Source organism: Oncorhynchus keta, chromosome 17 (assembly GCF_023373465.1).
Source record: "Oncorhynchus keta strain PuntledgeMale-10-30-2019 chromosome 17, Oket_V2, whole genome shotgun sequence".
NCBI lineage: Eukaryota > Metazoa > Chordata > Actinopteri > Salmoniformes > Salmonidae > Oncorhynchus > Oncorhynchus keta.
Window position 1 is genome coordinate 47,605,659 of NC_068437.1, and position 21,239 is coordinate 47,626,897.

General features: G+C 40.7%; 2 protein-coding genes across 4 annotated transcripts in view; one reads left to right on the forward strand and one right to left on the reverse strand.

The window, feature by feature from the left end:
* The window catches only part of cep290 (centrosomal protein 290), a 73,015-nt gene extending 59,822 nt beyond the window's left edge, over positions 1-13,193 (forward strand). For both annotated transcript variants that reach the window (XM_052466279.1, XM_052466278.1), the window contains exons 41-53: positions 2,845-2,990; positions 3,357-3,512; positions 3,729-3,831; positions 5,836-5,958; positions 6,191-6,277; positions 7,299-7,463; positions 7,630-7,752; positions 7,844-8,013; positions 9,865-10,006; positions 10,356-10,429; positions 10,742-10,836; positions 11,034-11,092; positions 11,222-13,193. In XM_052466279.1, the coding sequence (XP_052322239.1) occupies positions 2,845-2,990; positions 3,357-3,512; positions 3,729-3,831; positions 5,836-5,958; positions 6,191-6,277; positions 7,299-7,463; positions 7,630-7,752; positions 7,844-8,013; positions 9,865-10,006; positions 10,356-10,429; positions 10,742-10,836; positions 11,034-11,092; positions 11,222-11,410 (1,632 nt within the window). In that variant the 3' untranslated portion in view covers positions 11,411-13,193. The remainder of the gene's footprint in view (positions 1-2,844; positions 2,991-3,356; positions 3,513-3,728; positions 3,832-5,835; positions 5,959-6,190; positions 6,278-7,298; positions 7,464-7,629; positions 7,753-7,843; positions 8,014-9,864; positions 10,007-10,355; positions 10,430-10,741; positions 10,837-11,033; positions 11,093-11,221) is intronic.
* A 122-nt stretch (positions 13,194-13,315) lies between these two features.
* On the reverse strand, positions 13,316-17,730 carry c17h12orf29 (chromosome 17 C12orf29 homolog). 2 transcript variants are annotated; one of them, XM_035790067.2, is made up of 6 exons: positions 17,532-17,730; positions 16,263-16,377; positions 15,909-16,121; positions 15,552-15,749; positions 15,278-15,447; positions 13,316-15,081 (listed from the first exon to the last, which is right to left on the reverse strand). In XM_035790067.2, the coding sequence occupies exons 1-6, from the start codon at positions 17,619-17,621 to the stop codon at positions 14,893-14,895; spliced, it is 975 nt and encodes a 324-aa protein (XP_035645960.1). In that variant the 5' UTR covers positions 17,622-17,730; the 3' UTR covers positions 13,316-14,892. The 2 variants fall into 2 exon arrangements, with proteins under 2 accessions (XP_035645960.1, XP_035645959.1); XM_035790066.2 differs by having other exon boundaries at positions 16,263-16,380.
* Between the last annotated feature and the right edge of the window lie 3,509 nt (positions 17,731-21,239).

Sequence of the window (21,239 nt, forward strand, 5' to 3'; positions counted from 1 at the left end):
CATGATGTCAAGCAAAGAGGCACTGAGTTTGAAGGTAGGTCTTGAAATACATCCACAGGTACACCTCCAATAGACTCAAATGATGTCAATAAGCCTATCAGAAGCTTCTAAAGCCATGACATCATTTTCTGGAATTTTCCGAGCTGTTTAAAGGCACAGTCAACTTAGTGTATGTAAACTTCTGACCCACTGGAATTGTGATACAGTGAAATAATCTGTCTGTAAACAATTGTTGGAAAAATTACTTGTGTCATGAACAAAGTAGATATCATAACCGACTTGAGAAAACTATAGTTTGTTAACAAGATTTGTGAAGTGGATGAAAAACGAGTTTTAATGACTCTATTCTAAGTGTATGTAAACTTCCAACTTCAACTGTATATACTGTATTCTAGTCAAGGCTCATCCTCTATAACTACTACTGTACACAAATTTCTATTCAAATACTGTCCATAATGTCAATACACACCTTCATATATGTACAGTATATATTTATATTCTGGACTCTGACATTGCTCATTCTAGCATTTCTATATTTCTTAATTCCTTAATTCCTTTATATAAATGTTTTGGATATTTTCGTGTATTGTTAGGTAGTACTGCACTGAAACATAAGCATTTTGCTACACCCGCAGTAACATCTGCAAAATATGTGTACACGAACAATAACATTTGATTTGATTTGATTTGGCAACTGCTCAGCATAAGGCGCTACAGAGGGTAATGCGTATGGCCCAGTACATCTTTGGGGCCAAGCTTCCTGACATCCAGGACTAGAGGTCGACCGATTATGATTTTTCAACGCCGATGCCGATTATTGGAGGACCAAAAAGCCGATACCGATTAATCGGACAATTTATTTACTTATTTGTAATAATGACAATTACAACAATACTTAATTAACTTTTTATTTTTTATTTTTTTTATTAACCTTTATTTAACTAGGCAAGTCAGTTAAGAACAAATTCTTATTTTCAATGACGGCCTAGGAACAGTGAGTTAACTGCCTGTTCAGTGGCAGAACGACAGACTTGTACCTTGTCAGCTCGGGGGTTTGAACCTTCCGGTTACTAATCCAACACTCTAACCACTAGGCTACGCTGCCGCCCCTAATACATCAATAAAATCAATTTATCCTCAAGTAAATAATGAAACATGTTCAATTTGGTTTAAATAATAAGTGTTGGAGAAGAAAGAAAAAGTGCAATATGTGCTATGTAAGAAAGCTAACGTTTGAGTTCCTTGCTCAGAACATGAGAACATATGAAAGCTGGTGGTTCCTTTTAACATGAGTCTTCAATATTCCCAGGTAAGAAGTTTTAGGTTGTAGTTATTATATAAATTATAGGACTATTTCCCTCTATACCATTTGTATTTCATTAACCTTTGACTATTGGATGTTCTTATAGGCACTTTAGTATTGCCAGTGTAACAGTATAGCTTCCGTCCCTCTCCTCACTCGTCCCTGGGCTCGAACCAGCAACACAACAACAATTAGCGTGCGCTAACTAGCTGGCCATTTCACTTCGGTTACACGAGCCTCATCTCGGTAGTTGATAGATTTGAAGTCATAAAAAGCGCAATGCTTGACGCACAACGAAGAGCTTCTGGCAAAACGCACGAAAGTGCTGTTTGAATGAATGTTTACGCGCCTGCTTCTGCCTACCACCGCTCAGTCAGATACTTAGATACTTGTATGCTCAGTCAGATTTTATGCAACGCAGGACACGCTAGATAATATCTAGTAATATCATCAACCATGTGTAGTTAACTAGTGATTATGATTGATTGTTTTTTATAAGATAAGTTTAATGCTAGCTAGCAACTTACCTTGGCTTACTGCATTTGTGTAACAGGCAAGTCTCCTTGTGGAGTGCAACGAGAGAGAGCCAGGTCGTTATTGCGTTGGACTAGTTAACTGTAAGGTTGCAAGATTGGATCCCCCGAGCTGACAAGGTGAAAATCTGTCGTTCTGCCCCTGAACGAGGCAGTTAACCCACCATTCCTAGGCCGTCATTGAAAATAAGAATGTGTTCTTAACTGACTTGCCTAGTTAAATAAAGGTATAAAAAAATTGATTTAAAAATCGGCCCCCTAAAATACAGATTTCCGATTGTTATGAAAACTTGAAATCTGCCCTAATTAATCGGCCATTCCGATTAATCAGTCGACCTCTATCCAGGACCTATATAGTAGGTGGTGTCAGAGGAAGGCCCAAAAAAATGTCAAAGAGTCCAGTCACCCTAGTCATAGACTGTTCTCTGACAGTCCCCTCCCTTTGTTTTTACACTGCTGCTACTCACTGTTTATTATCATAGTCACTTTACAAATTACCTCGACTATTCTGTACCCCCGCACGTTGACTCGGTATCGGTACCCCCTGTATATAGCCTCCACATTGACTCGGTACTGGTACCCCCTGCATATAGCCTCCACATTGACTCCGTACTGGTACCCCCTGTATAGAGCCTCCATGTTGACTTGGTACTGGTACCCCCTGCATATTGCCTCCACATTGACTGTGTTATGTACATTTTTGATTGATTAGATTTGTTTTACTTTAGTTGATTTAGTAAATATTTCATTAACTCTATTTCTTGAACTGCATTGTTGGTTAAGGACTTGTAAGAAAGAATTTCACAGTAAGGTTTACACCTGTATTCAGCGCATGTGTCAAATCAGATTTGATTTGATCCCTCCCTCCCTGTCCCACTGCATGTTGGCTCCATAGAGATCCTATAATTATATTCCTGTATTTCATGGATATTCACAAATACAAGGTATTTTAGAATTGAAGGGAACCTATGTGTGACATGCCTCATCATCACACTATCTATCCTGCAGACAAATAAAGAAGAAATAGTGCGGTGGGAGGAGGGCAAGAAGTGGCAGGCCAGGATGGAGAAAGTGAGGAACATTCTGAAGGAAAAGGAGAGGGAAAGCGAGTCTGTCTCTAAGCAGCTGAGTACTCTCAAAGAGCTCTACGCCAGGTTAGAACCAAGACACTCATGGTGCAAGGGGTTTAGCCACACCATGCACACATCATAACAAACATACACATCCCACACACTTCATGAAGACATACATGACTTTGGATAAAAGCGTCAGCTAAATGGCATATAATATAATATAATAATAATATAATAATATATAATAATACTAAGTACAGACATTTTGACTGACACACACGGACGCACATGCACACGGACAAGACCAACAAAAGGTTCACAGAAGCACATGACCCTGCTTACTCATACACAATAGATATCGAACACTCACTCACTCCTTCACTCCAATACTCCTTAGCCATATGGTCTTACGTTGTGCCATGTCCCTGGTTGTCCCTCTGTGTTCAGACTGGAGCAGGAGAAGGCAGGTCTGCAGAGGAAACTGAAGGGTCGTGGTGTGACGGCAGATCAGGTGGTGGGGGTGAGGACACAGGAGTCTGAGAAAGAACTGGTTGAGCTGAAGAGGAGGAACGCTGAACTGGAGCAACAGATCCTCACCATAAAGTAGGCGTTTCAGACATTGTAAACTGTGCTGCTGTTGGTTTGTTTAATAGCAACTCTTTTTCTTTAGAAGCTCAAAATCATAGGGCTTTTTCTGGTGGACAAATAAGATGGTGGGAACACATCGACAGCACTATTATGTATTTATTATGTATTGTGTTTGCAGTATAACCAGACCAACCCTTGTAGGACTAACATTCTCCTCTCTATCCATTCCAGACAGCAGCAGGCCCTACCCAGAGATTCTGCCATGGAGGACATGAACCTGAGGAACCACTACCTGGAGGACAGGCTTCACTCTCTGGAGAGCCAGAAGTCCTCTGTAAGACTACACACTGACTGACTCAAATATGATCTGAGACTGCACTACCTTTTACACACAAACACAACAAGACAGGAAAACATACTTAAACTGCCGGGCTTGACATTGAACGTTTGTGAAAACTCACTCAGACACAACAGACAACCACTGTTTACAAATATTGCCAACTGTCTTTCATCTCATGTTTGCATTAATTTCATATTTAAGTCATTAGGTTTCTACACTTTCTTTATTCTCTTTTATACTTCTCTCTTTCACCCACTCCTCAATCCCATTCGATGCACGTGAAGGAGGGGAGAAGTTTGGTCTCCCTGTCCGTGTCCTTGAAAGAGCTTCGTTCACTGACGTTTGATGTTGGTGACGTACATGAGAAAAAGAGGGTCCTGACCTTCTTAGCCAATGACAGTGTAGCCTGTCAGAGAGATGGCACGTCAGCCCACAAGGAGGGGGCACTACACCCAAACCAAGAACAGAAAGAAACCCAGACCGGCTTTGATGGAACAAATGACTGTGTACCTGAGACCGAGCAGACAGAGAAACCAAGCAGGGCCGAGGGTGGAGAACAGGAAAGAACAGATGAGACTGGAGAGGGAGGACATGAAGAACAGACTGAAGATACAGGAGTGGGAGATGGGGAAACAGAAGAGACTGACAGAGAGTCCAAGCAGGAGAACCTGGAAAAAAGTGGCGCAGAGTCAGAGAATGTCAATGAGGTGGCTGTTGCTGAACTAGTGGACATAACCACAGAGGAGAATCTCATTGTCAGACAGGATTCCACAAGTGACACTGTGCTGGATTTGAGTGTACCCAAACCATAGAAATAGAATGAATAGAACAGGCTTGGAACCTCTAACCCTGGCAATTTGACTGGTGAACTCATTGGTACACTCGCACTGGCTGCCTGGTATTGTGATGCAATAATTTCCATTGTAATATAGAATGTTCCTTCAAATTATGTTAACTGATGTGGCTCGTGCAATATAATGGAATTTTTGTAATGTGAGTTGAGTATAATCAACATATTACAGCACATGTTGATGAGTACGCAAAGCAGGACGTTAAAAAAAAGTGCACCGTACACTTCCTTTTTTCTTCCATTATTTTTACTTCCTGCTTTGCTCCTATGGGTACACTCGCAATGGCCACTAGTCCACCCATTATGCCATAGTTTACTTGAATGGGGACATTCTTTCTATTCATTCTATTTCTACGATCCAAACCTCCTGAATCCAGAATGAGCCATCAACCTCTGAGAGGTTTGAGTCAGCGAAACCTGCATCTGAGCAAGGAGAGGTGACAGCAGTCAAGTAGTGTGATGGATACAGATAATGCACAGGATACAGGGGGAGACAGAGATGGAGGAGATGGAGACACAGAGGGAGGTGGAGATGGAAATTAAGTGGGACGGAGGAAACGTCAGGAAAGAAGAGGACTTTATAATGGAGGTCATCGCTGACCCTGACAGTTTTCTCATCAAGGAACTCGACATTGACAATGTCACAGACAGGAAGCTCGAGTTTGTTTCGGAGAGTACCCGTGGTGCCGAGCTTGAGGTCATTACCAATGATATTGAGAAGATAAGACAAAAGCTCAAACCTATGTCTCCCAAAACTCATAAGGTACCAAAGGCTGCCCCTGGCTTCCACCCTGACAAGATGCTAGTGCAGTGTTTGAGCTAGCAGAAAGTGTGTAGTGTTTGGCTTGATAGGCTCCCAGTCTGTGTTTAATTTTTTTATTTTTTTTACCTTTATTTTAACTAGGCATGTCAGTTAAGGACAAATTCTTATTTACAATGACGGCCTACCCCGGCCAAACCCTGTGTATAGTACCTCCTTCCAGTCCTAGGCGCTACGTTTTTGTATGTTAATCCATGTGGTCACCACCTTACACTTCCTTTCTTTGCTCCCTTCATCTCTTCCCTCTTCTCTCCTAATAAATTGTTATTTTTGTGCTTTGTCACATTCTGATTGCGTAAGCGTGACGGCTGTTATTTCTTTCTTCTAGACATCAGGCACCCCCTCGCAGAAAGAGTACGAGCTTCAGAGAGAGAACTTAAAGCTTTCCTCCGAGAAGCTGGAGCTCTGCTTTCAACTGGAACAGGCCAACAACGACCTACCCAGACTAAAGGTATGGTAGATACATTATGGGGGGGGATTTGACTAAAAGCATAGCTGCAGATCATTAGCTCTCTTTCAACTGGGGCCTTGAAGACCAATAACTTAAGCCCTGGAACTAAGTTCAAGCAACCGGTTAAGACCTCAGTGGATAGGTGGATTTTAAGACCTTTGGTCTGTTAATACCTGCCAGAGATGTTTGTTTTCCAGCTTATCCAATGATACCCTCTCTACTTTACTGATAGGACCAAGTTGCAGACCTTAAAGAGATGTACAACGTTCTGAAGAAGGAAAAGGCGGAGGTGGAGAAAAAACTGGGCCACGTCCGTGGGGTAGGTCAATCCTAGTCTTGTGCAGGGGTTAAAGTTCTCAGTCTCTGCAACGTATTTTAGTCATATGGATGACGCGTTAGGTGTGAGTCTAAAATAATATTTTTTGTGGGGGGTTATTATTTAGGGTTAATATTTATATATATTTTCAAATAACTGCCCTTTTTTCTGGCCAGTAAACCCATTTTGACAAACAAATCAGTCATTACAAAAAGGCAGTCCGTTAAATCTTTAGAGACAAAAGGTTTGCCATGGAATTTTTGGACTGAAAAAGTTTAAATTGTGGGATTTTTGTGTGTGCTTTAATGCCTGCTTGTGTACGCTGGTGACTAGGTATCTATACTGAGTACACAAAACATTTAGAACACCTGCTCTTTTTTTACATTTTATTTCACCTTTATTTAACCAGGTTGAGAACAAGTTCTCATTTACAACTGCGACCTGGCCAAGATAAAGCAAAGCAGTTCGACACATACAACAACATAGAGTTACACATGGAATAAACAAACATACAGTCAATAATTGTATTTTCCATGACATAGACTGACCATGTAACTACTTAATGTATAAGCTAGAGCAGGGGTTCTAAATCTTTGTTTCGTGACCCGCCAATTGAGGTGTCTTTTGAATCACCACCTACCATAAGGGTTAAGGGGTGAAAAAAACATACATAAACCAAAGACTCTTTCCATGATACAGACTGACCAGGTGAATCCAGGTAAGAACTATGATCCTTTATTGATGTCTCTTGTTAAATCCACTTCAATCAGTGTAGATGAAGATGAGCAACACAATATTAGGAAGGTGTTCTTAATGTTTTGTAAACTCTGTGTATACAGATGTCGTATTCCCATGTGGTCAGGCTGTAGTTCTACTCTATCCACCGGTCTGTTTTCACTCTTGTTTTACTGACATGGCTCGTAGAGAGGTTCTCACTTTACAGTCAATTTAACCATCTAGTAACAGTGTATTATACAACAACTGGATCACACGACTGAATGAAACACTTTCCTGTCCACTGTAGGCGGGTCGCAGCGGTAAAACTGTGCCAGAGTTGGAGAAGACCATCGGGCTGATGAAGAGGGTGGTGGATAGGGTGCAGAGGGAGAACGAAATGCTGAAGAAAACTCCAGCAGCACTGAGTCAGGAACAGCTCACAGCTCTGGAACGCAAGCATGAAAAACTCAAGGTGAACTGTAGTTGAACTACTTGTGTAATAGGGCATGAGATGTCCTATTACATGTTTAACAACCAGTGGAGCTCTTATAGCCCTTCAAAACTGCTCGAAGGTTATGCTGTTCAAGTTCAAATGTTTTTTAAATGTATTTTGTCCTCTGGCTCTCCGTCTTCTCTAGAATGATTACGAGAAGCTCAAGAGAAACACAGAAACACAGCTGAGCTCCAGACTAGAGACCAAAACCAAAGGAGTGGAGAAAATTGTGATGGAAAACGAACATTTACGGAAAGAGATTAAAAGGGTATGTGTTCCGCCCCATCCCCTTTTCATGGGATGCATAGTTACAACATTTAGTCAAGTCTCAGGACTCATTTTAAAAAAATGTGTTGCAGGAGACTGAGGCTACGGAGAGGCTGAGGATGGCCAAGACCAGTCTAGAGATGACCAATGAGAAGCTGGAGGCTGAGCTGGAGGAGGCCAGACAACAGCTAGTGGCAGCCCAGTCCAGGGTCATCCCTGAGGGGGTCGAAAGTAAGACCTGGAAGGCCACTGTGGTAACAAGGTGAGGGATCCGTTGAAATTAACGAAGTCAACCACTCAGTCCCCACTCCTGTTCTCATCTGGCTAAAAGACACGAGCAAACTCACTAACCCTGTTTCTTGGACTGTAACTACTTAATGTATAAGCTAGAGCAGGGGTTCTAAAACTTTGTTTTGTGACCCGCCAATTGAGGTGTCTTTTGAGTCATGACCTACCATAAGGGTTGAGCGGTGAAAAAAACATACATAAACCAAAGACTAAGTAAAAATATATATAATCTTGGCAGCAGAAAATGTTGTAGTTAAACTAATTTCCTGCAATTCTACACATTTTACCATGGTTAATGCTGTGTTTATGCTCAAACATTATAACAAAATCAATGGGGGCCTGATTGTCTAGTGTTTCTTTTGATTGTAACTTCTCCAAGATTATAGGCTATTTAAAAATATATACGCTACCTTTCAAAAGTTTGGAGTCACATAGAAATGTCCTTGTTTTTGAAAGACAATCAGAGGCGTACAGAGGCCCATTATCAACAACCATCACTCCTGTGTTCCAATGGCACGTTGTGTTAGCTAATCCAAGTTTATCATTTTAAAAGGCTAATTGATCATTAGAAAACCCTTTTGCAATTATGTTAGCACAGCTGAAAGCTGTTGTTATGATTAAAGAAGCAATAAAACTGGCCGTCTTTAAACTATTTGGAGTATCAGCATTTGTGGGTTCGATTACAGGCTCAAAATGTCCAAAAACAAAGAACTTTCTTCTGAAACTTGTCAGTCTATTCTTGTTCTGAGAAATGAAGGCTATTCCATGTGAGAAATTGCCAAGAAACTGAAGATCTCGTACAACGCTGTGTACTACTCCATTCACAGAACAGCGCCAACTGGCTCTAGCCAGAATATAAAGAGTGGGAGGCCCCGGTGCACAACTGAGCAAGAAGGAAGTACATTAGAGTGTCTAGTTTGAGAAACAAATGCCTCACAAGTCCTCAACTGGAAGCTTCATTAAATAGTACCCACAAAACACCAGCCTCAACGTCAGCAGTGAAGAGGCGACTCAGGAATGCTGGCCTTCTATGCAGAGTTCCTCTGTCCAGTGTCTGTGTTCTTTTGCTCATCTTAATATTTTATTTTTATTGGCCAGTCTGAGATATGGCTTTTTTTTTTTTTTGCAACTCTGCCAAGAAGACCAGCATCCCGGAGTCGCCTCCTCAATTTTCTGGATTGACTGGCCTTCGTGTCTTAAAGTAATGATGGACTGTTGTTTCTCTTTGCTTATTTGAGCTGTTCTTGCCATAATATGGACTTGGTCTTTTACCAAATAGGGCTATATTCTGTATACCACCCCTACCATGTCACAACACAACTGATTGGCTCAAACTCGTTAAGAAGGAAAGAAATTCCACAAATTAAAAATAAAGCACACCTGTTAATTGAAATGCATTCCAGGTGACTACCTCATGAAGCTGGTTGAGACTGCCAAGAGTGTGCAAAGCTGTCATCAAGGCAAAGGGTGGCTACTTTGAAGAATTTTAACTTTTTGGGTTACTACATGATTCCATGTATTATTTCATAGTTTTGATGTCTTCACTATTATTCCACAATGTACAAAATAAGAAAACCCTGGAATGAGGTGTGTCCAAACTTTTGACTGGTACTGTTCAAAAAATTGCAATGCACAACATTTTTTATCCTGCGACCTGCATGGACCCTGCCACAACCTACAAGTGGGTCCCGACTGACAGTTTGGGAACCACTGACCTAAAGAACAAACATCTAGATCTGCTAGAATACCAAGCCAACGTAGACTACAGTGGGGTGTCTTGAAACTAGATAGCTGACTGAAAAGGGGTTGGTTTCCCTCCCTTCAGGATATTTGAGAGTAAGATGAAAGCACTGGAGCAGGACATCAGCCAGAAGAACTCCAGTCTCTCAGAGCTCAGGCTGCAGCTGCAAGAGGCCAGTGAGAGGGAGGAGAAAGCACAGCGAGTCGCCAGCCAACTACAGGAGCAGGTAAGCGTAAGAGCTCCACACAGAGAAAAATTAAGAATCGCACAGTGATTTCACAGTCAGAGCTATGGAGCTACGTCGGATCCGTTGCGTAGACTGTGAAATCACTGTGCGATTCTTAATTTTTCTCAATGGTTGAGCCTCAAATGGCACCCTGTTCCCTATATAGTGCACTACTTTTGACCACGGCTCATAGGGCTCTGTTCAAAAGTAGTGTACTACATACAGAATAGAGTGCCATATATGATGTACTATTGTCGTTCTAGGCCAATCAAACCAGAATGAAGTAGCATTCTAGTACTATGTTACATTATTTTCATGGTGGTGAAAACAGTTTTTGTTTGTTCTGAAGGTGAAGCTGTTAAACAACTTTCCCACCACAGCAAACACTGAGTCAGGCCTCGCCAAGGAGTTCCAGTCAACGAGGTGAATATATCCTATAGGCCAGCTCTTCAATGTAGACAAACTTGTGATACATCTAACCTGATTGCCTTTGCATACAATAGCATCACAAACATATGGTTCACACATAGCTAACATGGGAATGCGTTATCAAAATGTGTTAGCTATGTGTGAACCATATGTTAATGTAAACCAAAGTGAAGGAAATTGAAAACAGCATTTATGTTTGTAATATCCATTACTACACCAACAGGTCAAATTTGGTGATGAAAATTATACATTTGATTTGCCATCCATTAGTCACACAGGAATGTGTCTATCCCGTTTTGTCTTTAGATTGACCAATAACCAGCTTGAGAGTGAGAAGGAAGAGCTGGTACAGAAGTGTAGTGACTACACTAAGAAGTATGAGACAACCTCCGCTGGGCCAGGTGAGACATGTAAAAGCAAAGTGGTCCTGTTTGACAAGTTTCCACTTCAAGGTAGAAGATGTGCATTATTGATGTGTTCATGCATGTTCTGTGATGTCAAACAAAACTTGTACTGTTCAGGAATGATGCAGAACCTAAACAGGCGCAGTAACTAACTAGCACAATTTGCTCATCAAGTGTCATGTTTTTGTCGTCAGGTTATGAGGAGCTACAAGCCCTGCTGAAGGCCACTGGCGAGGAAAAAAAACACTTGCAGGTATTGTGACTTCTCCGATCTATTACCTCATCTATTTGGGTTGTTTTGAGTGTAGAAAAGTAAAAACATTCAAACAAATTTGATCTATTCCTCTGTGAACATATTTTTGATTTACCTTCCCGATTCCAGGCCGAAGTAAAAAAGATGAAGATGGAACTGGAGAACTTTGACCCGACATTCTTTGAGGAGATTGAGGATCTGAAGTTTAATTACAATCTGGAGGTGAAGAAGAACATTGTTCTGGAGGAGCAACTGAAGAAAGTGTGTGAACAGTTTGGTGTAGCAGCTGCAGATATCCCTAATGTGTCCATCAGCTAACACAGGATGGATATTGTGCCTTTTAAACCATTAAATGTCTTAAATATATAGTATTTATATGGTTTTAATGTAAATGTCGTCTAGAAGATGAAGTTTAATGTAATTGTGTTTCTCCTAAGGCAGTTTTGTTCAGACAATGTAGCAGGGATTTTACATGTCAAACAGTTTTGTACATTTGTATACAGTGCCTTCAGAAAATATTCATACCCCTTATTCCACATGTTGTTGTGTTACAGCCGGAATGTATTTTATTTATGTTGATCCATCTACACACAATTCACCATAATGACTAAGTGAAAACATGTTTTTAGAAATGTTTTGAAAATGAAGTACATATCTAATTTGCATAAGTATTCACACCCCTGAGTCAATCAATCAATACATGTTAGAATCACCTTTGGCAGTGATTACAGCTGTGAGTATTTCTGCGTACTTCTCTAAGAGCTTTACACACCTGGATTGTACAATATCTGCACATTATTGTTTTTACAATTCTTCAAACTCTGTCAAGTTGGTTGTTGATCATTGCTATAGACAATTTCAAGTCTTGCCATACATTTTCAAGCTGATTTAAGTCAAAAATGTAACTAGGCCACTCAGGAACATTCAATGCCTTGATAAGCAACTCCAATATACATTTAGACTTGTGTTTTAGATTATTGTCCTGCTGAAAGTTGAATTTGTCTCCCAGTGTGTTGGAAAGCAGACTGAACCAGGGTTTCCTCTAGGATTCTGCATGTGCTTAGCTCTATTCTGTTTATTTTTATCCTAAGAAACTCCCTAGGCCTTGCCAATGACAAGCATACCCATAACATGATGCGGCCACCACCATGCTTGAAAATATAAAGAGTGGTACTCAGTGATGTGTTGGATTTGCCCACAAAGCTTTGTATTCAGGACATAAAGTTAATTTCTTTGCCACATTTTTTTTGCAGTTTTACGAACAGGATGCATGTTTTGGAATATTTTTATTCTGTACAGGCTTTCTTCTTTTCACTCTGTCATTTGGGTTAGTATTGTGGAATAACTACAATGTTGTTGATCCATCCTCAATTTTCCTATCACAACTGTTTTAAAGTCATGGTGAAGTCCCTGAGCACGTTTCCTTCCTCTCTGGCAACTTAGGAAGGATCCCTGTATCTTTGTAGTGACTGGGTGTATTGATACACCATCCAAAGTGTAATTAATAACTTCACCATGCTCAAAGGGATATTCAACATCTGCTTTTTTATTTTTTACCCATCAATAGGTGCCTTTTTTTCCCGGTTGAATCTGTGTTTGAAATTCACTGCTCAATGTCATTGCTGGGGGGTGCTAGAAAGTTAGCTGTCAGAAGTATTACAACTTAAACTTGCTTTAATTACATCTGTCTGCATATTTCAAGACATGAGATACACAATGTGCTGGACGATTATTTTTTAAATTAACTTCAACTAAGGGACATTACAGATAATTATACCTGTGGGGTACCAAGATGAGGTAGTAAATCAAAAATCATGTTATAAAAAAATCTATTCAACTTTTGAAAACGTTAATTTTTTCCATAAAAGGGGTTGAATACTTGACTTAAGACATTTCAGCTTTTCTTTTTTAATTTAAAACATAATTCCACTTGGACATTGAGGTATTGTGTAGGCCAGTGACACAAAATTCAGGCTGCAACAACAAAATGTGTAAAAAGTTAAGGGGTGTGAATACTTTCTGAAGGCACAGTATATTGGCTAGATTGTGTTTGATACGTTTTCTATTGCGTTACTTCTATCAATAAAGCAGATTTAATGTGCATATGTGTAAATCAGTGGCCAAACTGTGCTTTTAATTTAAGGGCAAAAATTTGGAATAGCTTTTGAAATAGATATTTGGTCAAAATATATGTACATTTACATGATACTTAGGCTACACATATTCAATATATTTACAGGCTTTTTATTGGACAGGTTCGTTCATATTGGAAGACATATAGCCAGGTTAAACCAGATTGAACACTGCACTCACCGTTGTTTCACTGGTGACCCCACTATTTAGTCTAGTTCAACCATACTAATGGTAATACAGTATGGAAGCTTACAGTCCTGGAGCAAGGCCCCTAATTCTGGGCCGTCAGGCTCTCGTGGTGACGATATCTCAGTGATTTCTTTGTAAGGTCTGTCCCTCGAGTTAGATGTGTGTGATAGTAGTACAGCAATGGTAGCTTTCTCTGCGTTCCATCAGAGACATTCTTAGAGTGTTCAGGACCATCACAGGATTCACGCATGAACCCCACATCATTTTTCCCCCAACATGGCCGCCAAACAACTAAAAAGGGTCTTATTGGATAAATGTTGCATTACCATACCTGTATGAAAAAAATATATTATTCCCAATAATATCTTGAAATGTTCTTAGTGATGTAGAATACACAGGTGTGCTATAACATATAACAATGTTAAATGACTTGACATAATTGTGGTTAGAATATGCCCAAGAAGCTGTTATGATCAGTAATTGCTATATTTAATCTTCAAACATGCATATGTACAAGTGAATAGACATGGATGTGAGCTGATGAAAATATTAACTGTTTTCATTAGAGGACTGCATACGTTACAACCTAATATCTGGATGATGAGAGCAGCAAACCATTACACATAGTTTAAATCAAGATGTATTCTAATACAGGTATGATAATGCAAAATGTATCCGATAACACCCAATTGAGTTGTTTGGCGGCCATATTGGAAAAAGGCTTCAGTGGGGTTAATGCTGTAGTGGCCCTGTATCTACAAATATTTTTTAAACCCTGTTCTAGCTGAGCGTGTGAAATTTGGTGTTCCTATCACCGAAGTTACAATCCAAAAGCGTAGCTGCCCCATTACATGTAATTCATTGGTTAAGCTTAAAACGTTCTAATGTCAATGGCACAATATGGGTGATTTTATTTTTACAATAGTTGTAGCTAGCACATTCAAAGTAGGTAATATTATATATAATTTGAAATGTCATTTCATGACTTGTTAAACAAAGTTTTAAATGTATGCGGATTTCCTTTTTAATGCAATTTATACAGGTCCATCTAATATATATATATCTAATATGTACCATAGAGGTCAAAGTTCAGTTGACCTGAACATTGCGAGAATGTATCTGATGGATAGCTGTGAGTCTAAGCTTTCTAATACTATATGATTACAGGGTATACGTGAGCAATAACTTGTTGTATACTGACCACGTCTGTCATAGGGTAAAATCCCTATGGGAAAAATGAATGGGATGGAGGGATGAATGAAAGTGATAACACAGAAAGCTGCCATTGCTGCACTGCTATCACACATTTCCAACACTAATGACATAGACCTTCATATAATCACTATGAGACATTATTACCCCAAGGGAGCCTGATCGACCCCACTGACAGGAATGTTTCTTAAGACTCCGGGCAGCTCCTGGTGGATTTAGGGATAAAGGTCTTCTGACCTAAATAGGACTTCCTGGTTAAATAAAGGTTAAGGGTCAAACTGGATGTCCTGCAGTCTGCTGAAGCGATGTCCGTTTAACTGAGATAGAGATGTAAACAAGTCCTTGCTGGTGATGTCATACTCTCGTATGGTCCCGTCGACGTGGACGACCACAGGCCGAGCGTTCAGGATGGTGTCGCCATCCGGCCATCTCAGCCCCAGGTGATGACGATGGAGCTACAGCCAAACAAACAAACACTGGTTTTACCACTTAAATGTCAAAGCTTCTGACCTGGAGGTAACAAAATAACACACTTTTCATAATTTCATTGTGATGAAAGAAAACTAACAAAGAAAATCTGAAGACATACCACAGTCCAAGTCTCAATTTAATTGCATAATAGGAGCCTCTGATGGGGTCTAGAGCGCTTACCTTGACCAGTGTCCCGTCATTACAGTGCCAGACGATGCCCTCAACACGGCCCTCCTGGCTGTCCTGGAACCAGGAACACAACTGCTGGTAGTCCACCGGGGGAGGGTTCCTGATGTGTACACTCCCATGGGCAACCAGGATGTGGACAGGCTGCTTTTTACTTCCCAACCCTGTCAGAAACGACACAATATTTAGATGATCTGGCTAAAAGGCCACGTTCAGAAGTGCATGTATACATGTACAGTGGAGGACTTGGACTGTATGTCACAATTACCATATGGGTTCCCATTGATGTTGGTTCCAATAAGCTCCAGGGTTTGCTCCAGGAGATCAGCCAGTGGTACCATGGTGATCTCTAGCAGGTCTTCATTCTCAGCACTGGGCCTCAGAACCAGCGCTACACCAGCATCATAGTCCACAACAGACGAGTGCCAACAGTACTGCTTGTTGTCTTTCTCCACTGGAACCCAACCTAAACATACATTGAAAAAGTACAATCAGTATTTTAGTTTCCATATAAAAGGACATACCGTTTGTAAATAGAAAATAGTGAAAAGCGAGTGACAGGCCTTTTAGTTAATCAATGTCCGGGAAACCAGCTCGAGGAGTGTGTCCATATATAGTGTCCCACCTGGGATGTGTCCGTGGTCATCTGGTACAGGCTGTCCATTGTGGTGCTGAACTCTGTGTGCCGGGACCCAAGACTCTGGAACCGTCTTAAAGTCTTCTTTCACATTCCACGTGAAACCTTTGTAACTTTTGTGGGAATACTGATGCTTCTTGAACCTCTTGTCTGCCTGCTTAGTGGGCTTCCGATCTAGTCGAGCCCAGAGGTATGATTGCCCTGGAAAAGAAAGAAACCATTTACAGTGTAGACATTTCATTGAGGGAGCTTCATTTTTTCCATAACGAGGGTATAAAGGCCCAGGTGTGTGGACTGCAATGTTAATTTATGCAGTGTTCATTTATGCAGTTCAACGCTCACCTTTATATATTGAAACATAGCAGCAGGTGCCATCCAGCTTTTCTGTGGCAAGTGCACAGTCAATATTCGATTCCAGTGCTATAGGGTTCACATTTTCAGTGGCTACAACCTGAAACTGCTGTTAGAAAAAAAGATAGCAGAGGGACATATCATTACGGCAAAGATTTCCTGCATAGTAGGTGCAACTGACTGTCTTTTTTTAGCAGCTACCAGTAAATCAAAGTTGCTAAAAAAATATATATCAATCATAACCTAAAAACGATGGTCATATTTTGTTGTATTGCGCCATATAAATTGAAATGTGTTTGCTGTCATAGAATATACAAAGATGTGCATCTTATGGTGTTTTCACATATATTCCTCTAACTCTGGGGTAAAAAAAAAAGAAGCTAAATAACTGTTCTCTTTGTATTCACACTTCCCTTGGCTTTGAATGAGGACTCTCTTTTGCCAGTTCCTTTCACCTATTTTGTGATTTGAGTTCTCCTTGCCTTCACATTGCTATGTTTAGAAAGTTACCAAGATCTTTTTCTAACATTCCACTCTGGGTTTTTACCTTGTGCAAGACAAGCCATTCTATCAGAATGTGTTATCAGACAGCTAGATATACTAACTTACATTTGAGGTTAATAGATTGCATTAGTTAAAAGATGAGATAATACTTGGAATCAGAAGATACCTTGAACATGTAAATATAATTGCTAACAGAATATATAGCCGTTTATTCTGTAACACCGTTTCCCCTGCCATAACCCCTCATATTGGTGCCACAAAAGAGAGAAGATGGTGAAATCACCCTTACACATTTCAAGAGCTCAACTGGGTCGTGTTCAGCAGGACAACGTTGATAGAAATGTATGATGTAGCTAGAGCAAACATCTCTTTGGTATATATAATATTAAATCACGTAAGCTTTAGTCATGGCATTTCTATCTGCAACGTTCCACGTTTTCGAACTGAACATGGCTCTGGTTTTCATTCAATGGGGTAACATCAGACTGCATCACTAACCAATAAACTGCTGCTGTGTTGACGTATTAGCTAGTTAGCATTAGCTTAGTATCCACCTAACTATTGTACAGAGTAATAATCATAACATAAACGTAGCTATTAGGAAAACAAATACAACATTAATCTACAAAACCATTAATGTATACAGTAGTATTTCGGATATATTCTAACTGTTAATTTGAGTTATTTTACCTAACTAGTTAGCAACGCACGTTAGCGATCTAACATTAGCTGCTAACTGCAGTAACTCATACTCACTTGACATTCGCGTTTTCTGGATTGTTCCTCTTTCACCTCAGTCAAAAACACACACGATATCTTTTGCTGCACAGAACCGATACGTCGCATTATGGCAGACTTCCGTTAATACGGAATAATTCAGATCAAAGAGAGAAGTAATTTTCTGCCTCGAACTCGTTCTTTTCCGGGTAGAGTAACCACTAGATATTATTGAGCATGCGCAAAGCCTACATCGACAGTACGAACACCGTGTTGTATTTATTATGGATCCCCATGAGCTGCTGCTACTCTTCCTGTGGTCCAGTAAAATTAAGGCAGTTTATACATTACATTACAATACAATACATTCACAATGTCTCTTCTCCACCAGTACCACATATCTAATAGTACAAAATCTACGTGTACATGTGTGTATGTGATCATGTGTGTATGCATGTGTCTGTGTCTATGTTTGTGTTGCTGCTTCACAGTCCCCGCTGTTCCATAAGGTGTATTTGTATCTGCTTTTCTGCTTTTTTAATACAATTTTACTGCTTGCTTCAGTTACTTGATGTGGAATAGAGTTCCATGTAGTCATTGCTCTATGTAGTACTGTGCGCCTCCCATAGTCTGTTCTGGACTTGGGGAGTGTGAAGAGACCTCTTGTGGCATGTCTTGTGGGGTATGCATGGGTGTCTGAGCTGTGTGCCAGTAGTTCAAACAGACAGCTACAACTCGGTGCATTCAACATGCACCGAGTAGTGATGAAGTCAATCTCTCCTCCACTTTGAGCCAGGAGAGATTGACATGCATATTATTAATATTAGCTCTCTGTGTACTTCCAAGGACCAGCCATGCTGCCCTGTTCCAAGCCAATTGCAATTTTCCTTAGTCCCTTTTTGTGGCCAGTGCGACCAAACTAGGGCCTGTATGACCTGCCTTGTTGATAGTGCTGTTAAGAAGGTAGAGTAGCGCTTTATTATGGACAGACTTCTCCCCATCTTAGCCACTGTTGTATCAATATGTTTTGACTGTAACAGTTTACAATCTAGTGTTACTCCAAGCAGTTTGGTCACCACAACTTGCTCAATTTCCACATGATTTATTACAATATTTAGTTGAGGTTTATGGTTTAGTGAATGATTTTCCCCAAATACAATGCTTTTAGTTTTAGAAATATTTAGTTCTAACTTATTCCTTGCCACCCACTCTGAAACTAACTGCAGCTCTTAGTTAAGTGTTGCAGTCATTTCAGTCGCTGTTGTAGCTGACATGTATAGTGTTGAGTCATCCTCATACATAGACACACTGGCTTTACTCATTAAAGAAGCCTCTCCTGTCTCCTGCCAGTAGATGGAAGTGAAACGCAACCCTTTCAAAAAAAAGATTGCCGTTTTGAAACTGCAGTAAAAGTGCAGAATCTGCAGTCAACTGCAGTGTACTTTTGGATGCAGTATGCAGTATTTTCAGCAAACTGCAGTTACAGTATACTGCACTCAAACTGTAGTTATACTGCACCCTGACTGCAATGTTTTTTTGTAAGGGAACAGTCTCCACCAACCCAAAACGTATTCTCTAGGCCAGTGGTTCCCAACCTTTTTAGGTGACTGTTCGCAGAGGCATCATGCCCATAGGGGGCAAAGGGAGACATGCACCCTTAGATTTGTCCTGTAACAATAATAATTTACAATTATACTTGTTTGGTTTTGTTTCTCTGTAATACTGCTAGTCACCTTGCAATTTTATGAAAGCCCATTTAGGTTCCCAATCTCCCAACCTCATAACTAATGTTAGCTACCAATAAGCCATTTCAAGCTATCAATTAAGTTAGATTCACTAGCTTGTCTAACTATCATAGCTGGCATGCCTACTGGCAAGGTTGGTAGACTTTAGAAAAGTATGCAATAACTAAATGTACTGAATAAGACTCATATTCCTTTCTGTTACACAGATTTTATGTAGTTTCTGTAAAAAAAAATAACCACCAGTCAGGAGGATACAGACAGCTCAAGATGTATGCTTAGATCTGCAGAAAAAAATAAAGGGAACACTAAAATAACCTACACCACAGACATCCTAGATTTGAATTAATGAAATATTCTTATTAAATACTTTTTTCTTTACATAGTTGAATGTGCTGACAACAAAATCACACAAAAATTATCAATGGAAATCAAATTTATCAACCCATGGAATTCTGGATTTGGAGTCACACTCAAAATTAAAGTGGAAAACCACACTACAGGCTTATCCATCTTTGATGTAATGTCCTTAAAACAAGTCAAAAGGAGGTTCAGTAGTGTGTGTGGCCTCCACGTGCCTGTATAACCTCCCTACAACACCTGGGCATGCTCCTGATGAGGTGGCGGATGGTCTCCTGAGGGATCTCCTCCCAGACCTGGACAAAGCATCCGCCAACTCCTGGACAGTCTGTGGTGCAACGTGGCTTTGGTGGATGGAGCGAGACATGATGTCCCAGATGTGCTCAATTGGATTCAGGTCTGGGGAATGGGCGGGCCAGTCCATAGCATCAATGCCTTCCTCTTGCAGGAACTGCTGACACACTCCAGCCACATGAGGTCTAGCATTGTCTTGCATTAGGAGGAACCCAGGGCCAACCGCACCAGCATATGGTCTCACAAGGGGTCTGAGGATCTCATCTCGGTACCTAATGGCATTCAGGCTACCTTTGGCGAGCACATGGAGGGCTGTGCGGCCCCCCAAAGAAATGCCACCCCACACCATGACTGACCCACCGCCAAACCGGTCATGCTGGAGGATGTTGCAAGCAGCAGAACGTTCTCCACGGCGTGTGGGTTGTGTGGGTTGTAGACGCCGTCTCATGCTACTACTAGAGTGAAAGCACCGCCAGCATTCAAAAGTGACCAAAACATCAGCCAGGAAGCATAGGAACTGAGAAGTGATCTGTGGTCACCACCTGCAGAACCAATCCTTTATTGGGGGTGTCTTGCTAAATGCCTATGATTTCCACCTGTTGTCTATTCCATTTGCACAACAGCATGTGAAATGTATTGTTCATCAGTGTTGCTTCATAAGTGGACAGTTTGATTTCACAGAAGTGTGATTGACTTGGAGTTACATTGTGTTGTTTAAGTGTTCCCTTTATTTTGTTGAGCAGTGTATAATTAAGCATAATCAGTGCAGGAGCTCACCAGCACCTCAAATGTTCTACTGCTTGAGCTCCTGTTCCTCTTATAGAATATTAGCTCAAACGCACCTGCAACCAAAATTGAGGCAGCAGGTCGCCTAGTGGTTAGATTGTTGGGCCAGTAAGCAAAAGGTTGCTAGATCAAATCCCTGAGCTTACAAGGTAAAAATATGTAATTCTGCCCATGAACAAGGCAGTTAACCCACTGTTCCTAGGCTGTCATTGTAAATAAGAATTTGTTCTTAACTGACTTGCCTAGTTAAATAAAGGTACATAAATAATGAGTACCAGAACCTATTTCAGTCCAAGTCCATCACTGAGCATCAGGCTCTGAAGATTGCAGTATAAAGTTGTTTCAGGTGTTTGAAAAATCTACATTTATCCAACTAGGCCCCCCGAACCAACTCCAGCCACCCTCAAGTACTTTGTGCCCCCTCAGATTTTTGGGGTGCATGATGCCCCTGACTCTACCACCAGCTGCATTTTTTTAACTGTACCACCAGCCCTGAGTTCCTCGGAAGTCCCCCGTCATGTGCATTGTACCAGTAAGCCTATGGTCTCTTGAGTCCTCTCAAGAA

Excerpts from the sequence above, each read along its gene's own strand:
- c17h12orf29 (XM_035790066.2), bottom strand. The coding sequence starts at position 17,621 with ATGCGACGTATCGGTTCTGTGCAGCAAAAGATATCGTGTGTGTTTTTG. Across the intron at positions 15,750-15,908 it reads TGACCACGGACACATCCCAG|GTTGGGTTCCAGTGGAGAAA; the intron begins GTGGGACACTAT and ends ATGTATGTTTAG. Across the intron at positions 15,448-15,551 it reads CATCAATGGGAACCCATATG|GGTTGGGAAGTAAAAAGCAG; the intron begins GTAATTGTGACA and ends CGTTTCTGACAG.